The 18273-nt window shown below is 37.0% G+C and overlaps 1 protein-coding gene across 1 annotated transcript in view; it reads left to right on the top strand.

Moving 5' to 3' along the window:
• Positions 1 to 773: 773 nt before the first annotated feature.
• Positions 774 to 18273, top strand: part of KDM5A (lysine demethylase 5A) — a 95994-nt gene continuing 78494 nt past the window's right edge. The window contains exons 1-5 of the mRNA XM_045874081.3: positions 774 to 1375; positions 3890 to 3967; positions 5313 to 5435; positions 14009 to 14179; positions 16182 to 16316. Of these exons, the coding sequence (XP_045730037.1) occupies positions 1211 to 1375; positions 3890 to 3967; positions 5313 to 5435; positions 14009 to 14179; positions 16182 to 16316 (672 nt within the window). The 5' untranslated portion in view covers positions 774 to 1210. The remainder of the gene's footprint in view (positions 1376 to 3889; positions 3968 to 5312; positions 5436 to 14008; positions 14180 to 16181; positions 16317 to 18273) is intronic.

Raw genomic sequence — 18273 nt, 5'->3', positions numbered from 1 at the left:
ATGTACTGGTAACTTGAAAGAAAAATCTTGGCTGGAAATGCAGTTTTTGGGAATCATCATCCATAGTTGGCCATTTAGGTCCTGGGGTAGCTGAGGTTGCACAGGGAGTCCTTGGAAAGGAAGTCTTCCTTCCAATAAATATTTAATACTGGAACTACATTTTCATGGTTTCTTCTTTAGTTCTTTCTACGTTATTTGCCACAATTTGGAGTAAGTGGAGATGTACACTGGCATAGAAATTTTTGACAAGCAGGATCAGAAGGTTGTAATAGCTTTTACAGCATACTGAGAAAGGTTTATGGAGCGTGTGGTAGCAGACTAAAGTGCTTGCTGTTGAGATGACTTGGGGTCAATTGCTGGAAAAGCAAGGTCAAGAGCGGTTGCTTCCATGTGCACGAAAAGCAATTCCTAGATGGTGGCTAAGGCCGGCTGGCAGGATTTGGGGGTTACATCGGACCCGAACCTGTCGTCATGGAGATGAGGCGGCTATAAAGTGGCCGAGTGAGAGTATTCAGAAGGGATACTAACGGTCAAAAGACTAAAGAAAAAGTCAGAGGCCGAAAAAGTTAGTTACGTGGAAAATGGCAAGTTAAAACAAGCGTACCCGCTAAGCGAGATAGTACCACCTCGGGCCGGCCGAGTTTGTTTTCGTGTCATTTATACACAAAGAGGTACAGAACCCTCCTCGCCGGAAGCAGAACCTCTGCCCTCTGGGGCATTACACATTCCTCCGCGCCGGAAGAGTGCGTTCCCCCTGAGTCCCGGCTGCTCTCCTCTCAGAGCTCTTTCCTAAAGGAGAGCTCGTGGGCCCTCCACGGTGTGCCGCTTGTAGTCTTCGGACAGCGCAGAACTTTCGCAGACAAGGAGACTAGGAAGCACACGCGGCTAAGGGCAAAGGGAGGAAGAAGGAAGGCCCTACGATGAGGCGTCGCGTTGCTGCGGAGGGATTCTGTTTCTGTGGTGGCGGAGGGATTTGACAGTACGTTAACTTCCGGAAAAGTCCTGACCCAGAGAGGAAAAACCCCGAAGGAAACAATAACAAACGAGAAGAGGAAGCGATTGTGGGGTTCCTGTGTTGAGCGGTTCTTGTCCGAGAAGATGAGTTTCGGCCCCTGTCAGGAGACGTGAGCGGGTTCGGTGGGCTTCAGCCAGCCTTTCTCCACCTGTTCCCTCCCCCTCCCCCTCCCCCGGGGGCCCCCCGGGTATTGCTATGGCAGGCGTGGGGCCGGGGGGCTACGCGGCGGAGTTCGTGCCACCTCCTGAGTGTCCAGTCTTTGAGCCCAGCTGGGAGGAGTTCACGGACCCTCTCAGCTTTATCGGCCGCATCCGGCCTCTCGCGGAGAAAACCGGCATCTGCAAAATCCGACCGCCCAAGGTACCGGAGTCCGAGGAGAGAGGGGAGAGTGCTTTAGCTTTACTTTTCCGGTCCTTCTGCCCTTTCATATTTACTCTCTCGCTTCTCAACAACTAGAAGCTAAGTTTCTGGATGTTCTTGCCTTGGTTTCTTTCGCAGCCTTATGCGGTAGGCACGTTTGAACGCGAGAGTGGTGTCCCAGGAGCCTTTCTGCCTAGAACTTGGGAGCTGGTACTTTTCTTCTCCTTTGATTGTAGGCAAGGGTAACAAAAGACCTAAGGCCTTTCGTTGGCCGAGAAGGTGTTTGAAGTGTTAGGACAGGACATATCTTATCTCATGTATGGTGCTCTCTCATTATGGTGCTATAGTAAAAACTGCCCTTGCATTGACTATTTTTTTTATCCAAGTTCTGTTAATGCTTAATTTATTAAATATTTGCGGGCCTCATCTCAAGGGTAAGGTTTCTTAAACGGTAGTCTGAGATCTAGTTGTCCCGTAGAATGTTATTACAAAATAACCCTAGACTTTGTTGCTGCAATGAAAAAGTCTTCCCAGGGGAAGAGAAGGAGCAGCATTTATTTTAGAATTTGGTGATTTAAGAGGAATTAGTCAACAATAGAGGTGGAAGAAAACGTTTACTCTTTTGACATAAGGAACCAGGGTTCAAAGATTTATGAATTGCAATTATTGCAAATAACTATTTGCCTGTAGGTTTTTTATAATCCTCAATCGTTAAGGCAAGGAAAGCAGAAACTACTCCTTTGGGGGAATTAGTGCCCCAAGAGGTTGAGTGATTTGCTCAAGGTCAAAAGGTTTTTTTTTCTTTACCCATAAGACCTACATTTCCAAATGCTGTTCTTTGTCCACTTGCATAAGGCTCAACCAGATGCTGGCTAAAATGCAGATCTCTAGGCCCCTTTTCAGACTAGGATAAATTTCTAGATGTGGAAGTTCTAGAATGTGCTTTGCTAGCACGTACTCTCAGATGAAGTTTAATGCACATTAACGTTTGTGAACTGTTGCCTTCAGTGCTTATTAAACGGACACCTTGCTTTGTGTTTTGTTTACTAGTTATAAGAATAAATGGTGAAGTACTGTTCTCCATACTGCATTTTAAAAAAGCGTCTGCTCTCACCACACTACCACAGTGGTGTGCACCATAGAGAATAAAAAGAGCTTAAGATAGGAGGGAGGAGGAGGAGCTAATTTAGCACCTACAGATTATTTCACTTAATATTCTTTGAAGCCCTAGTGGGTTAAATAACATCTCATTTTACAGATGAGACAAGTTTGAATAAGTTATATAACTTATCAAATGTATGATCTTGGGTGTGTGGCAAAGTGTATTTTGAACCTAGATCAATCTATTTGATTCTAAAACCCAGACATGCTGCTAAACCTGTTGGTGCTTAATGAATTTGATTAAGATTTATAAACTATTAATCACAGGCAAAAGATTAAAAGCTGATTGCTATGATGAGTGATGGTATATGCATTGCCATCCTCCTAAAGCTTCATTTAACTGTTTAGCCATCAAAATTACCTCTAATACTGGCAAAACTTTAAGCCCTGAAGTTTTTCTTAAACCATATATTCATCTACTCTGTTGTCTTTATGAAGTTAGAAATTGTATTCAGGTTTCCTTTAGGTAAAAAAAGTGTATATGTATGCCTTTTATTACTAAAAAAAGATAGAAATAATGTAGCTTCTCTTTGTATGTTATATTATTATTAAAAATAAATCTTGTTTATAAGCAGAATTTAATTTCAATATTGGTGAAGTTCTTTAGTTTCCAAGATAAAAAAAATTTTTTTGACTACTTTTCACATGTTTGAGTAGATTTACTGTTATTTAGGCCAAATCAAAATATGTTTTCTAGAACCCTGCTTGAATTGTGCTATCTCATTTCAGTTATACCACAACTCCAATCTGGAAATTGCCCTTGTTCTGTGGATTTGCTTACTTTTTTTTTTTTTTTTTTTTTTAATATTTGGGCGCTGAAATACCAGGCTTTGAACAAAACATTTATGTAACATGGACTGTAAAGTGCTGTGTCACATTAGACATGAATAAAAAAAGATATTAACCAATTATATAAGTACTTTAAAAAAATCACTTTTTAATCTTCAATTTTACCCTTTTTAGTTTTTTTCAAATTCTGTTTATAATTTGGTAAACTTAGGTGTTTATTAGACACTGTTTTATGATACATGAGTTCACTGCATTCCACTTGAGTAATTGGGGAAAGCATAATTGTGGCTTATAAATAATGGGACTGGTGAAGTTTGAGGAGGATTTATAGATAAAATAATTTTAATAATAGAATATGAGGAATGATTGGAGATAAGTAATATTAAAAATATCTCATCTAAAAATATTACTTTTTCTGTTTCTACAATGAAAAAGACTTAAAGTTGACTTGTTTTCATTATGATTTATGGCTGTTCATCCCTTAAATTAAGGGAATGAATAATGCATTCTTTGCTTATACATCAGTGTGTTTAAAGATATATATATATATATATTTCTATTTAGGATTGGCAACCTCCATTTGCATGTGAAGTAAAAAGTTTTCGTTTCACTCCCAGAGTCCAGCGCCTGAATGAACTTGAGGTGAGTGTTATATCAGGATTTCTGCCTCCTGATTCATTTTAATGTCAGGGTTCTAGTAGAGAACTTTGAGCAACTCATGTACCAGGGCTTAGAATTAACGTTAGTTGGGATTGAATGGAAGGAAGTTTTTTTTTCCTTTCTTTTCTTTTCTTTTTTCTTTTCCCTTTTGTTTCTTTTCTCTTTCTTTCTCTTTCTTTCTTTCTTTCTCTTTTTCTTTTTTATTAAGTAGGATCCACTTTGGGGGTGAACCCTACACAGGGCTTGAACCCACGACTTTGAGATCAAGACCTAGGCTGAGATCAAGAGTTGGCTGCTTAACTAAATGAGCCACCCTGGTGCGCCTGAATGGAAGTTTCTGATTAAAAAAAAAAAATTGTAAAAAGTAGTTGTTAACAGTTTTTCTGCTTAACTGGGACTATGGGAAACTATCTCTAGCTATGTTTTTCATAGTGGAAATATCCATTGCTTACCTGCAGAGACCTGAAATTCTTTTTTTTTTTTTCATTTTGAGACCTGAAATTCTAAGTTCTACTTCTTCAGCACTTACTATTCTACTAAAATTTTATGTTAATGTTGGGAGATTCTGTCTCTTGGGCGTCTTTGAAAAGTAGGCTTTAATATTTTATCAAAGCTTTTCAAAGGTTATTTTTAACTTTAACAGAACTTTCCCAGGACTGTTAATCTGATTTAGTAACTCTCTCTTTAAATATTACTAGTCTCTTAAATTTTCTAGATTGAAGTCTATTTAAATATTGCTGTTTTTCCTCTCTGCCGGGTTATCGGAAGATACTTCAGTGTGGTAGAAAAGTGTTTCAGAGCACAAAAGAGAAATCTTAGCTAGCTGAGGCTTAATATGTCATAGTGAAGTTTTTTTCCCCCCCTTGATGCTTCTGAAACATTTATTTTCTGAGATTTTATTTCTTCCCTTTAGTCTCTTGTAATTAGATACATGAAGGATCTTAGTATCAGTGGGGTGGAGAATTGGTGTACCTGAGGTAGGCATATTTTCTACGGATGAAATGATAGAATGCTTAGAAACAGAATAATCCAATTTACTAAATTTTCTGGTTAGCTTAAAGTTAAGCCAACTTTTACAAAAAAATTGCTTTGGTTGATTAAATATAAGAACATTTCTAATATATTAGGGAGTGACTTTTTTGCCTTAGTGAATAAAGTTTATTAGAAGTATTTTGTTTTTTATTGCCTTATTTTACAGGATTGGACTAAGCAGTAATGAAGTTTTTGGATTTCTTTAGAGAAATGAGTACCTTTGTTAAGTAAAACTCATTTATTTTCAATCATAACTTATTTCCTATTTCTGATTTCTGTTTTTTAATAATCTTAGGCAATGACCAGAGTGAGACTGGACTTCTTGGATCAATTAGCAAAATTTTGGGAACTCCAAGGATCTACTTTGAAGATTCCAGTGGTGGAGAGAAAAATCCTGGATCTGTATGCTTTGAGCAAGGTGAGGCTTGTACTTGGTTTAGAAATTGGAGCAGAGGCTAGTGAATCTATGAAATGAGGAATTTCCAATAAACTTGATGGAAAACATCGTTTCCTGTGCAGGATTTGTTTGACAATGAAATACAAGCATGAGTAAATGTAAATGACAGATTTTGAAGTTATCTTTAAAATTATTTTATATTATAAGACTTATTTAATGACAGATTAGTGGGCTCTATGATAAACAATATGCAAAAGAAATGACACCAATCTATTAATATTATCTTGGTGTTGAGTGTATAATGTTTTATGTTGACCTTGTCATCTTTTTTCTACTTCTTAATTGAAAACTTGTTATATTAAAAGAGATTCATGTTACTCACCATTCTCATGTGTGATATCTATCAATATCTGTAAGTAGTGCTAATGGTTAACTGAAGCCAGCATTATCCAGAATGAATAAGAGTTTGAAAACTTAAGGGTGAAGAGTTTAGACTAATTTTTGCCTAAACTTGTTAACTTTGTTCCTAATGTGAAAAGAACTAACTGACCTGCAGCAGCATTTAAATTACCTTCAAAACATGTTTTGTTAATACAATAATAAAAATTTATGTTCCTTCTGACTTGTGAGTGAAGATAGCTTGATTATCTGAGGAACTTTGCAAAGTATCTTTTTCTGTGTGGCCTTTGATATCCTCTGATTGATAAACTGTTTTGAAATAAAATGTTACTCAAATTATAGAGTTAATTTTGGAGATTTCACTTTCAAGAAAAAACAAGACAAACATATTTAAGTTATTTTTTGTAATACAATTTAAATTTAGTGTCAGGTCACAATGCTCTAAAAATTTTATATTAAATTTTATACTAAAACTAAAAAAAATATTATATTTGGCTGACAGCTGGTGAGCATCTCTGGAGTTTGTGTTATTGTAGACATGATTTTGAAACACTTTCCACTAGTTTATAATGGGAAGCGAATTTTCAGTTATCCGGTCTCAGTCATTAATTTCTCATTTTGATGGTTTCCTGTGTTGATTAAATTATCACTTTGTTTTATTATTTTTAATAATAAAAAGTGTTACTCAGAATGTCTATAATGGAGTTTTACATTAACAATTACTGTTTATAATCAGTGCAGCAAGGAACATTCATTCTAGCCCTTAAAAACTTTTTTTTTTGGTCAGTGTAATACTTTTTTTTTTTTTTTAAAGATTTTATTTATTTATTTGATGGAGAGACACAGCGAGAGAGGGAACACAAGCAAGGGGAGTGGGAGAGGGAGAAGCAGGCTCCCCGCAGAGCAGGGAGCCTGATGTGGGCCTCGATCCCAGGACCCTGGGATCATGACCTGAGCCAAAGGCAGTCGCTTAACCGACTGAGCCACCCAGGCGCCCAGTCAGTGTAATACTTTTTAAAATATAAAATGAAAAGCAGCATTCTTCCTCTCCACCTCTCCACTCCCATTCCCACTCCTCAGAACTAATTACTTTCAATTCTTTTAGCTGTTTCTGATTTAGATCTTTGTATTTCCAAATAATATGCTCATGCTAGTTCTTCACTTTTCAGTTTTAAATATTATACACTGATTTTCTACTATTAGAGATGGAGAGTGTAAATCCTTACATACTTCCCGTCTTCCATTCTAGTGTAGTTAGATCAAATTTTTTTTTTGAAGATTTTATTTTTAAGTAATCTCTACCCCCATCATGGGGCTCCAACTTACAACCCCCAAATCAAAAGTTGCATGCTCCATGAACTGAGCCAGCTGAGTGTCCTAGATCAATTTTTTATTAATCAGAAGTTATTACTGTGACTATAAATACAAATATTGTTTGTACCTGAGCCTTATAGTGTGCTATGATTGTTTTCCTTACAATTTTTATTTTCCTTGGAGTTAATAATCCCCCTCCCTGTTTTTATTTTTTAAGTTTTCTTTGTAACCATCAAAAATTTATTTTCAGATTTTCCAGCAGCAGTATAAATCTTTACCTGTCAGGTAATCTGTCAGTTCCATTTTTTCTTGGAGCCATTTCTCTGGAGTTCTTTTTTCTGCTCCAATCCAGATTCCTTGTTCTTTTAAGGTCAGCTGTCAGCTTGGAACCTCCTTTTGCTTTTATCATTCTGGGAATTCCCTTTGCCTTTCCCTTTATTTCAAGTCTTCATATTATTTGATTTCCTCCTATTTTGGTGAAGCATTTCTTCTGTTAGTTTCTTGAACAAGAAGATAAATGGAATGTAAATTTTTTGCTTATTTAAAAGTGTTCTACACTTTAGTGGTAGTTTGGTGAGGTTTAGAAGTCTAAGTTGTAAATTGTTTTCCTTTAGTATTTTGAAAGCCTTACTCCATAATCTTTTCAGCTTTCACTGTTACTGTTGAGAGACTGATGCTATATTAATTATTTTTCCTTCCTGTGTGGCTTTCTTTTTCTTGAAGATGTAGAATCTGATCTTTATTCCAAGTGCCTTGAGATTTCACAGTGGTAAATGCATTGGTATGTGTTTATTTTCATTGTATACATATATGTTTATTTACTTATTTATTGTTTTGCTTTTTATCACATTTTTAAACACTTAATAGATGGACATCTGTTCCTTGATGTTTCATCTTTGTTCATCTGTCATCCTTAAAATGAAAGTCTGGAATCTTCAGCACTAATTTTAAGTCCACCTGAACATTTAATAATAAACAAAGCTTTTAAATTTACCTTTTGTTTTTGTCTAAGTCTTCATGAAGTTTATTCTAAGTAGGGTCATCATAAGGGAATTTGTGAATCATTCCAGTCAATGATTCTAAGACTTTCATCTTTTTGCTGTCTTTCTCAGTGGCACAGCTATGCAGGAGACCTCTCCAAGCAAAAGCAAAATTTTAGTAGCCCTTGATCTCGGATCCAGTTTTAGCTCCATGTGATATGCCATATTGTCTTCCTCCATTTATACCCAAACTACTGCCTTCTTCATAGCCTTCCTGATACCATTCTCTGTGAAACCACTTCTGAGGAGAGAATTCCACTATCTCATTTAATACTTTTATTGCACTTGATAACTTTTTTTTTTTTTAAACTTGGGTATAGGCACTGGGGCATGTATGTTTAATTCTTTTTTTTTTTTTTTTTAAGTAACATATAATGTATTACCTGTTTCAGGGGTACAGGTCTGTGATTCATCACTCTTACACAACACCCAGCGCTCACCACAACACATACCCTCCACAGTGTCCATCACCCAGCCACCCCATCCTCCCACCCCCTCCCCACTTGATAACTTTTCTTATCTGAACTCATGTCTTTGAGGTCTTAAAACTTTTCTTGTATTTTTTGTAGTCTTTGATAATTTCTTCCGCTTATCTTTTCTCTCTTTCTGAACTTTTATTAGTTGGATGTTAGACTAATAACTTGATGTTAGACTATTAGAGTATTAGACTGATCCTATAGTTTGCTTACCTATTTCTCTTAGGTTCCTTCTTTTCAGACTCTCCTGAGAGTAAATCTCTAGTCTTGTCCTGGGATTGGAGAGCAGTAGTTGCCTGGCTGTGCTGACTGGAGGAGGTCTGATTGCTTTTATACAGGTTTTCAGCCAGTCCTGTTCTCTATTTATTGCCACCTCTGACTTTATTTTATTTTATTTTTTTAAGATTTTATTTATTTACTTGGCAGAGGGATAGCGAAAGTGAGAGCCCAAGCAAGGGGGAGTGGCAGGCAGAGGAAGAGGGAGAAACAGGATCCCCACTGAGCAAGGAGCCCAACTCTGGGCTCTATCCCAGGACCCTGGGATCATGACCTGAGCCGAAGGCAGATGCTTAACCCACTGAGCCACCCAGGTGCCCCGCCATCTCTAATTTTAAAGGGATTGTTGCTTCCATTTCTTAGGCCTTTCCAGGCTCTGTATTGGAAAAGCTTCTCCTTGGCTTTCTTCTGTTGAAGGTGCTTGGTGGGTTTTTGATATTGCCTGCTAGATTATCACTTGTGTATCTGCTTTCTCTTGGTTCTGTGCCTTTTTGTTCCTTTACTGTCTTTTCAGTGGAGGCTTGAGAGGGAACTTCTAAGTAGAAAACTATTGCTACTTTATGTCTGTTAAGATTGTCTTCTACTGGCCAGACTTAGTTTTTTTTACATTGGATGGAAATTTTGGCCTCAGTTGACATTATTCTTTGGTCAAGTATTGATTAAGGGCTTGTTTCCATTTTGTTCAGTTTATCTTTGCATGTCATGTACCTTTTTATAGGGTATGGCTTGTAAGTGATATTTTTCTAGTAATAATGGTGTGATACAGTTCATGACAAAATGGAGTAAATGGTTTTATATTTTGAAAAAAAAAAATTTTTTTTTTTTAAAGATTTTATTTATTTGCGAGAGAGAATGAGAGACAGAGAGCACGAGAGGGAGGAGGGTCAGAGGGAGAAGCAGACCCCCCGCTGAGCAGGGAGCCTGATGCGGGACTCGATCCCGGGACTCCAGGATCATGACCTGAGCCAAAGGCAGTCGCTTAACCAACTGAGCTACCCAGGAACCCGAAAAAAAATTTTTTTTTTAAAGATTTTATTTATTTATTTGACAGAGAGAGACACAGCGAGAGAGGGAACACAGCAGGGAGAGTAAGGAGGGGGAAGCAGGCTTCCCACTGAGCAGGAAGCCTGATGTGGGGCTCGATCCCAGGACCCTGAGCAGAAGGCAGACGCTTCACGACTGAGCCACCCAGGCGCCCCTATTTTGAAATTTTTTAAATTTATTTTTATTTTATTTTTTGTTATTTTTTATTGTTAACACATAATGTATTATTTGTTTCAGGGGTACAGTCTGTGATTCGTCAGTCTTAACACAATTCACAGCGCTCACCATAGCACATACCCTCCCCAGTGTCCATCACCAGCCACCCCATCCCTCCCACCCCACTCTACTCCAGCAACCTTCAGTTTGTTTCCTGAGATTAAGAGTCTCTTACGGTTTTTCTCCCTCTCAGGTTTTGTCTTGTTTCATTTTTTTCCTCTCTTCCCCTATGATCCTCTGCCTTGTTTCTCTAATTCCACCTATCAGTAAGATATGATAATTATCTTTCTCTGATTGACTTATTTTGCTTAGCATAATACCTTCTAGTTCCATCCCCGTCATTGCAAATGGCAAGATTTCATTTTTTTTTTTTTTTTAAAGATTTTATTTATTTATTTGACAGAGAGAGTTAGTGAGAGCAGGTACACAAGCAGGGGGAGTGGGAGAGGGAGAAGCAGGGGGAGTGGGAGAAGGAGAAGCAGGCTTCCCTCCAAGCAGGGAGCCCGATGTGGGGCTCGATCCCAGGACCCTGGGGTCATGACCTGAGCCGAAGGCAGATGCTTAACGGCTGAGCCACCCAGGCACCCTGATTTCATTTTTTTTTTTTTTTTTTGATGGCTGCATTATATTTTGAAATTATACATGATAATTCTTGACTCTGTCAGCTGAAGAAAAACGTGCTAAGTTTTGTGTGTTTTTATTGTATCAGGCCCTGTTAGATTGTTAGAGTGTTTGTGTGCACGAAGCCAAAGTCATAGTGTTGATTTCTTTGTGAGATAGTTTTATCTTATTTCTTAGCCATACTCTGTGCTGGCTGTCATTTTCACAACTGCATGCCAGTAAGCATCTTAACTGGATGGGACAGCCTGACTGGATCCGTGCAGATATATCATTACTAATGGAAATTTAACTTAAAGTGCTTTGCATATAAACTAGAGTAGTATGTAATGGTGATAAATGTATTGTATAATGAAGATTACTAAGAGAGTTTCTGTTTCCTTTCGAACTCCTCCCCACTTGCTTCAACCACATTGGCTTCCTTATTGTTCCTCAGACATTTGAGGTGTGCTTCTAACATGGGGCTCCTGCTCTGACTATTCCCTGTATGTCTGCTTGGGTAACTGTTTCACCTAGAAGGAGTCTTTGCTCAAATTTCACCTTTATAATGAAGTTTTTGGTGACTGTTTAATACTTTAGTTAAACCCTCACTTTGCTACTTCTGAGGTCTTTTAACTGCTTTTTAAAGTTTCTTCTATGGGATTTATCACTTTAAAATATACATACGGTGTTTATGGCCTGTTTTTCCTGCTAGAACGTGAGCACCATGAGGGCAAAGATCTTTGTTTTATTCACAGATGGATCTCAAGCACCCAGAACAGTACTTGACAGTACTTGACAGTACAGAAGCACTGGAAAGATGTGAATGAAAGGCATCCTGATTCATGCAGTTGCTTCCAGACAGCCTTCTAAAACGCCCTCATTGTGTTTTCCTCTACACTACAACATTGGAAAAATAAACTTTTTTCTCATTATAATTTTCCCCTGGCTAGCCTTTTTAAAGAGAGGTGGCTTTTCTGAGGATGTGCTAAAAGAAGCTAAAGAATTAGAGATGTGTTCAACTCTTGTGCACGTGAACTTATGTGTTGCCACCAAGCTTTCACATATTTCAGTAGAGGGAAATTTTGCTTTGGTATAGGTTCATCTTTGTCTATAAGAGCATTGTAGAGTCTAAGAGCTCAAAATGTTCATTTATTTATAGCATTCACACCCCCCACTTGCCCACACACACAGTCATTATAATACTGCTAACGTTGACACAGTGCTTATTTTGTCCTGGTGCTTTTCATGTTTTATTTCATTTGTCTTCACAACTGCCTCATAAAATAAAGTGTAAGTGCTGTTAAATTATTAATATTTTAATAATAGTGAGGACCCCGAAGTGCAAATTATGACATAACTAGCCCAAGGTCACGCAGTTACTAAGTAGTGGAGTTGAGATTTGAACTCTGGCAATCTGGCTCCACAGGCCATGTTCTTAACCCTTTTATACAAAATTGTGGTAAAATATGCATAGGATAACAGTTACCATTTTTTTAAGTGTATAATTTAATGGCATTAAGTACATTCAAAATGTTGTACAACCATCACTCCAAAACTTCCCCTCTCCCTTCGGGCCCCTGGTGTAAAACCTCTCTTCTACTTCCTTTCTATATAAACTTGTTTATTTCTAGGTATTTCATGTAAGTGGAATCATATAATATTCATCTTTTTGTATTTGAGCATAATGTTTTCAAGGATCCATGTTGTCACATGCATCAGTTTCATTCCTTTTTAAGGGTGAATAATATTCCATTATATGTATATATCAGATTTTGTTTATTCATTCATCTCTTGATGGACCTTTGGGTTGTTTCCACCATTTGACTCTTGTGAGTAATGCTGCCGTGAACATTGGTTTGCATTTGTTTAACCCTGTTTTCACTTTTTTTTGGGTGGAATTGTTGAATCATGTAATTCTATGTTTAATTTTTCTTTTAACTTTTTAAAAAAAATTTTAAAAGATTTTATTTGTCAGAGAGAGAGAGAGGGAGAGAGCACAAGCAATGGCAGGCAGAGAGAGAAGCAGGCTCCCCGCTGAGCAAGGAGCCTGATTTGGGACTCGATCCCAGGATTCTGGGATCATGACCTGAGCCAAAGGCAGACGCTTAACGGCTGAGCCGCCCACGCATCCCAACTTTTTTTTTTTTAAGTAAGCTTTATGCCCAGTGTGGGGCTTGAACTCACAACCCTGACATCAAGTTACATGTTCCACTGACTGAGCCAGCCAGGCACTCCTCTCTTAACTTTTTTTTTTTTTAAAGATTTTATTTATTTATTTGAGAGAGAGAGAGAGAGCACATGAGAGGGGGAGGGTCAGAGGGAGAAGCAGACTCCCTGCCGAGCAGGGAGCCCGATGCGGGACTCGATCCAGGGTTCCAGGATCATGACCTGAGCTGAAGGCAGTTGCTTAACCAACTCAGCCACCCAGGCGCCCTTAACTTTTTTTGATACAGAGAAATAACAGTAGTGTACACTCTAGGAAATTTTTTTGAGTTCAAATAACCATGTCATAGTCCTTTTTATTTTATCATCAGTCAACTGAAGACTGCCTATATTTTAGAGTGTGAGAGATGTAGAGTATCAATATAGTGCCTGGTTTGATGTGAGCATTCAGCCAAATTATCCAATTTATCTTAACTTTTCCTACATTAATACATCCTGTACTATATTTTCTAGTAAGTCTACCACTGTAATCTGATCTTTCCCCATCGTTCCTTCATAATCTTCCATGTAAAACTCCTTTTGAAAAATTACAGCCTTTTCTAAAATAGCCTTTGAATCCACTTTTTCCTTGACATTTTTGTTAAAATTCTGTAAGTTATTTGGTACATTTCCCAATTTCAGGATTTATGTTCATTTCATACTATATAACTTACATTTATGCTTATGTTTGTTTTTGTTTTAATTCTTATTTTATATTTTGAGTTTCTTGTGGATATCGAGTACATAAATCTGTTTAGTTTTCTCAAGGTGTATAACGTACAAAGTGTAAATTCATTAAATGTATTTGAATGCAAAAATGGGCACATTATCATTAAATAGTAGAGTTCAAACCTTCCGAAAATCATTCATTTCATACTTTAAATGTTGACAGGTTTCAATTTTGTCAGATATTTGTGGAAATTAGAAATCTAAGCTCAGAATAATTTTTCTATTTAGCAGGCAAGATACAGATTCAGAATACATGAATCTGCCTTCTTTCTCTAAATAGGTTTTACTTTCTTTTCAGATTGTTGCCAGCAAAGGAGGTTTTGAAATGGTCACAAAAGAGAAGAAATGGTCTAAAGTGGGTAGTCGCTTGGGATATCTGCCAGGAAAAGGAACTGGGTCTCTTTTGAAGTCACATTATGAAAGAATTCTCTACCCATATGAACTTTTCCAATCTGGTGTCAGCCTTATGGTGAGATGCATCATTTTTTTTTTTTTTTATAGGAGTAGATAAATCCAGTCTGCCAAATATGAATGTTAGACTGTGTTCACCGTAACAAGTTAGCAGTTCGCTAAGCATAGCAAGTTAAAAAGATTTCTCCAGGTACCAATATTTGGGGTAGCAAGGTGTGATTTACAAATTGCAGCTAGTTTTGGTGGTTTACAAGATGAAGGCCAATGGGAATGAAGGATGTTTTCTTATTTATTTAAAATAAATTCTTATTAAGCTTTTTGAAAAATTCCTCCTTTGGTTTCATGTATTTTTTTAACAGCTTTTTGAGGTTATAATTTGCATACTGTAGAATTCAGTCATTGTAGATACACAGTCAGTAAGCTTTAATAAATTACACATTTATGCAGTGATCACCTCAGCTCAGTTTTAGAATATTTCCATCAGCCTACAAAGTTCCTTTGTGTTTGGTTGTAGTTGGTTCCTGTTCGTACCCCCAAACCCAGATAAACACCTGATTTGCTTTCTGGCTCTGTAGTTTTTTGCCTTTGTAGAAATTTCACATAGATGGAATTATACAATATAATTTTGTGTCTGGCTTCTTTCACTTAGCCTAATGTTTTCAAGGTTCATCTGTGTTTTAGCCTGTATTAGTACTTCATTCCTTTTATGGCTGAATAATAGTCCATTGTATGGATATACCGTATTTGTTTATCCATTTACCAGTCGGTGGACAGTTGGATTGTTTCCAGTTTATGGCTATTATGAATAAATGCTATGAATATTCATGAATAAGTCTTTGTGTGGACATGTTTTCATTTCTCTTGGGTAGATACCTAGGAGTGGAATTGCTGGGTTATATGGTAAGTTTAACTTTTTAAGAAACTGCCAAACTGTTTTCCAAAGTGGGCTGAACCATTTTACATTCCCACCAGTAATGTAGAGGCTTCCAGTTTCTTCACGTCTTTGCCAACACTTGGTATTGTCAGTTTTTTTGCTTATAGCCATTCTAGTGGGTGTGTAGTGGTATCTCATTGTGGTTTTAATTTTCATTTCCCTAATGACCAATGGTGGTGTGCATCTTTTCATGTGCATATTAGCCATTTGTATATCTTCCTTGATGAAGTGTCTGTTCTGATCTTTTTTTTTATTGGATTGTTTGTCATCTTACACTTGTTTTAAGAGTTTGCTATATAATCTGGATACAAGTCTTTTATCAGGTATATGATTTTACAAATACTTTCTGCTAGTCTGTGGTTTATCTTTTCATTTTTATAATGGTGTCTGTTTGAAGAGTAGTTTATTAATTTCCTTCCCCCCCTTTTATGGATTGTGCTTCTGTTGTCATATCTAAGAAATCTTTTCCTAACCCAAGGCCCCAAAGATACTCTTTTTTGTTGTCATCTAGAAGTTTTATAGTTTTAGCTTTTATATTTAGGCCTGAGATCATTTTGAGGTTTTTTTTTTTTGTATGTGTATAGTAGGAGGTAGAAGTATTTCATTTTGGGGAAGGGAGGGGAAATGTATATGTATATGAATATTCAGTTGTACCAGTGTCATGTTTAAAAGACTACTACCCTTTTCCTGTTGATTTACCTGGGCACCTTTGTTGAAAATCAGTTGACTACAAATGTGGGTTTATTTCTGGTCTTTGTTTTGTTTTTTGGTCCGTATACTTACCCTAACACCAATACTATACTGGTCTCGAGTACTGTAGCCTTATAGTAAGTTTTGATATCCAATAGTGTTAGTCTTCCAACTTGGTTCTTCTTTTTTCAGAATATCCAAAGATTTTGCATTTCCACATAAATTTTAGAAATTTACTTCTCAATTTCTACAACAAAAGCCTGCTAGGATTTTGATAGGGATTGTCTTGAATCTATAGATCAATTTGGTGGGTAGAATTGTCATCTGGTTTCATGTAGTTTTGGGGATTTATTGGAAATTTAATACTTTTCCCCTGATTCTCCAGTCTGATTTCTTATCAGTGAACCTGTTCTCTTTCTGTGCTCTGATTCTTTAGGGTGTACAGATGCCTAATTTAGATCTTAAGGAAAAAGTAGAGCCTGAGGTTCTTGGCACTGATGTCCAAACTTCCCCAGAGCCAGGCACAAGAATGAACATTCTGCCGAAGAGAACAAGGCGTGTCAAGTCTCAGGTATCAACTTCCATGGATCATTTTTAACAGGAGTTTTAAGTGTATTGACTGCAGAACAATTTTGTGGTTATTGGAGTCATTCATGTACTATTTTTTAGAACGTGAAGAGACCTGTCTTTCATTTACCTTTAAGATGAACAGGAAGAAATTGTAAAATTCAGTCTGATTTAGAAAGTTTTTTGTTAAATTTGAACAGTTTTGACGAGGAGGACAAATCAGAGAGTGACTCTGGGTACTGTAGGGTCAGTGTTATAGACATGCTGATGAACTGTAGTATATTTTATTTTCGTGGTTAGCAAAAATGAGAGGAGTAGGAAAGGGTGGTTTTATTTTTCATTCATTCCTTTAAAAGCTAGGGTATAAGTTTTGGTGTTTGAACCATTCCAATGTTAACTTCTGTAGTGTTCTTGTAGCCTAAAATAATTTCATCAGAAGAAAAATGCCCTAATTTCTTCTTGTCTGCATCTGTCCTCCTTTCCCCATTCTCATTTGTGGTCCTCAGAGTGTGTTTTTGGTGTTTTTTTTTTTCAATATTTTATTTATTTATTTGAGAGCACAAGCAAGGGTGAGAGGGCAGAGGGAGATGGAGAAGCAGACTCCCCGCTGAGCAGGGAGCCTGATGTGGGGCTTGATCCCAGGACCCTGGGATCATGACCTGTGCCGAAGGCAGATGCTTAACCAACTGAGCCACCTAGGTGCCCCCTCAAAAGTGTGTTTTTAAAGTTGACAGGTCCATAGGTTGGGACAGTAAGATGCTGCTTTCCTTGCTCTGAATTTATGCTCCTTAAATAATCTCCTGAATAATAATTTAGCTTCTTAGGTACTTTGATAAGAGAAAGGTAGGTGTCTTGGATTGCGAATGTGAATTCAGTGGAAATTCACTGGAAAGTGAATTATAAATTTATGTTCATTTATTAGTAAATTACCAATATGTAATATAAATTGTTTAGTAATTCATAATTAAATAATTTTATTGCATTATAGTATAATTATAATTTATATTTAGCATAATGAGAATTCTTAGTTATAAACCATTACAAATTAGTAAACTCTGGTTTAGTCATTAAGTGATTTTTATTACTGTGGTTGATCTCAAAAGTTCTAATCATCTTTGGGTGTATAGTGATGATTCTATTTCAACACCTGAAACACTTGAAGACTAGTCTCTGACTTGGTGACTCAGTTTTGAAGAGTTGCCCCAGTTGGCCCTGCTCCTCTAATGAGTTGACAGCTTGTGATGAAATTTCTTTGAATGTTCCTTTTGAAACCATGAAAAAGCGCTGTTGCTCATTGCCTATATATATGAAAGGACTACATAGAATGTTTTTACTCATTGTAATAATTGTCATTGTGGTCAGATTGGTTGGTACCAGGTAGAAACTAGAACCATTGTCGGCTTTTCAATGAAGAATTTGTTCAACTCACAATTTGTCCTTAATTACTGTATTGCCTAGTCTGCCTCATTCTTAGTCTTCAATTTCAGAAAGAAGAGAAAGGCTTTCTGGTAGAATTCCTTCGACTTCTTGCCCCATACACAGAATTGTTGGTATTCATTCTTAATTTCTGCCAATCTCTGTGAGCAAAGGGTACCTTTGTCTCTAACGATAATCTTCCCACATCTGTCCTTTCTGGCTTCTTTAGGGATTTTAATAGATCACTTGTGAAATCTCTCTCTCTCTTACCTCTGTCTGCTGGATCTCCTCCTACCCCCAATGTAAATGTGTTTAAAGTCTCTGTCATCTTAAAAGAAAATCTCCCTAGGAAGGGAGATTTTGCCTCTTTTCATGAAGTTTCTTGAAAAACAGTTGATGTTGTCTCAGTTTCCTTAGTATCTGTTTAGCTTTTGTGCTATGTAATCTGACATTGAGCTAAATCATTTTATTGAAACTGCACCACCCCAGTTACCACCGAGTTAATAATTGTCAAAAGCTGAGGACCTTTTTTTATTTCTTCTTCA

The sequence above is a fragment of the Mirounga angustirostris genome, unplaced genomic scaffold, assembly GCF_029215605.1.
Source record: "Mirounga angustirostris isolate CCGP_5_RB_7025 unplaced genomic scaffold, mMirAng1.0.hap1 SCAF_5, whole genome shotgun sequence".
In the NCBI taxonomy this organism is placed as follows: Eukaryota; Metazoa; Chordata; class Mammalia; order Carnivora; family Phocidae; genus Mirounga; species Mirounga angustirostris.
This window is presented reverse-complemented; position numbering and strand designations above follow the sequence as displayed.